The 1,970-nt window shown below is 44.7% G+C and overlaps 1 protein-coding gene across 1 annotated transcript; it reads right to left on the bottom strand.

The window, feature by feature from the left end:
- On the bottom strand, positions 1–770 carry LOC107643468 (DExH-box ATP-dependent RNA helicase DExH15 chloroplastic; the record flags this gene model as incomplete). The annotated part of the gene is given in 2 exon segments (XM_016347125.2): positions 1–90; positions 203–770. Coding segments are annotated over 2 exon segments (588 nt in total), but the record flags the coding sequence as incomplete, so codon positions are not given.

Raw genomic sequence — 1,970 nt, forward strand, 5'->3', positions numbered from 1 at the left:
CGCAGATTCCGCTATCAGAGTCTTCCCGCTGCTCGTTGGAGCCGACACCACAACCGATGAGCCTCTTAGAAAAGCGTGTATTGCCAGCCGCTGAAGGAAAAAGCCAAAGACGAATAAAAAAAAAACAGCCAGCACAAACTTCACTTCGAGTAACAAAATTCTCCGAACCAATTTTGAAATGAGAAAGAAGAGAAAACTGAACCTGAAACTTATCGATTCGGAAATCGTAAACGGAGGCAAGTTCGTCGACGTCGATGATATCGGAGCCAAACTCCCTGACCTCTTTGCAGAGCTTCTCAACTCTCTGCCACTTGAACGTTCCGTCGTTGCCAAGTCTAGCAGCCTCGAACGCTTCCTCGCCTTCGTCGGAAACGGCGCCATCGTACGCCTCGCTCGAAACGTCGTCGTATTCATCAGCAGCAACATCTTCGTCGTCGTCGTATTCGAATTCATCATCTTCTTCATTTTCTTCAAAATCTTGTTCGCCTTCTTCGTCTTCGTCGGCCTCGTGAAGCGTAGAGGATGGGGACTTAAAGGAGATTTGGAAACGGAGGGAAGAGAGGACCGAACGGTGGCGAAGTAGAAGAGAGAAGGGGAGAGTAGTGGCGGCTCGTGTAAATGGGAGAGGAGTGTGGCGAGTTGGAAGGAGTGAGAGAATGAATGGAGTGCTGGTGGCGGGGGCGGTTGCCACGACCACCATGGCGGGAGAGTTTTTCGCGTTTGGATTTGGTTTGGCTGCGATTTTCTGTTGCCGATGACAATATATCCAACTTTTTTATTATTCAAAAATGAGAAAAATATCTCAAGATTTTGGTTGGGTGTTTTTTTTTGTCAACATTTGTGTTTGTTTATTTTTTCTTTTTATTTTCTGGCCATGATGCGGTTTAGAGTGGCAAACGGGCTAAACCCGTCGGGCCTAAATTTATCGGGCCGGCTCGCATAACCCGTAAAAAAGATAGGTCGGGTTGAAAAATTGGAATCGCAAAAAAAAAAAAATCTGCCTAATTTGCACCGCTTAAATCGCAAGCTTTGGCAGGACAGGACGGACTTCCCTGTCAGGCTTAGTTTTTTTTTTTATAAAGAGGTATTTTTGCAATTTTTTTTTGCCAAAACTCATCTTCTTCCAATCCAATTTATAAGAGTATAAAGATGAATATTGAGTATTTTCACTATTTTGGATTATATGTTGCTTTGAAGATAATATTTATAATTATGTTTTGGATTATGTTTATTTTGTTTTGGAGACAATATTTATAATTATGTTTTGGATGAAAACTTAGTTTATAATTATGTTTGTGAATATTTTTATTTTTTATGCTTTTAAAAATTATAAATTTATTAATATGGTTGTGAAATTATCATGGTTCTGAAAACCGGGAACCGATTACCTGGCCGGTCTGGGTAACCTCCAAAACCGTGTGGCAAAAAACCGGTGGAAAAACTGGTCGAACCGGCGGTTAACCGGCAAACCGGAAGAATCGTCCGGTTTTTTGACGGTTCAGTGGTTTCAAAATTCAGAAGCCAAACGACGTCGTTTTGGCTATTTAAAAAAAAATGGCATACGCGTTAACCAGTTAACCCTAACGAACCTAACCCTAATCAATCAGCCTTCAGCCACCCACCAAACCCCCGAAGCTCTCAGCCAGTCAGCCTCCTCCCCTTTCTTCCCCCCTCATCCACCAAGGCCACTATTGCCACCGCCCACCAAGCTCCAGATTCCAGCAGCGCTCCTCATTCGCGACCCAGCATCGCTCCCCATTCGCCACCCAGCAGCGCTCCTCAGCAGCCGCGACCACCACCGCGTTGAGCCCGCCTCCTCGTCGCCGAACCTTGACGAGCTCGCCGAGCCCGCATCGCATTCGCCGGTAAGACTGGTTTTCTTGTCTTCTTGATTTTGAACATGCTTCCTTCTAGCTCGCCTGTTCTGTACTTCTGTTTGAAAAAAAAAATAACAGGGCATCTGATTCTGT

The sequence above is a fragment of the Arachis ipaensis genome, chromosome B05 (genome assembly GCF_000816755.2).
Source record: "Arachis ipaensis cultivar K30076 chromosome B05, Araip1.1, whole genome shotgun sequence".
In the NCBI taxonomy this organism is placed as follows: domain Eukaryota; kingdom Viridiplantae; phylum Streptophyta; class Magnoliopsida; order Fabales; family Fabaceae; genus Arachis; species Arachis ipaensis.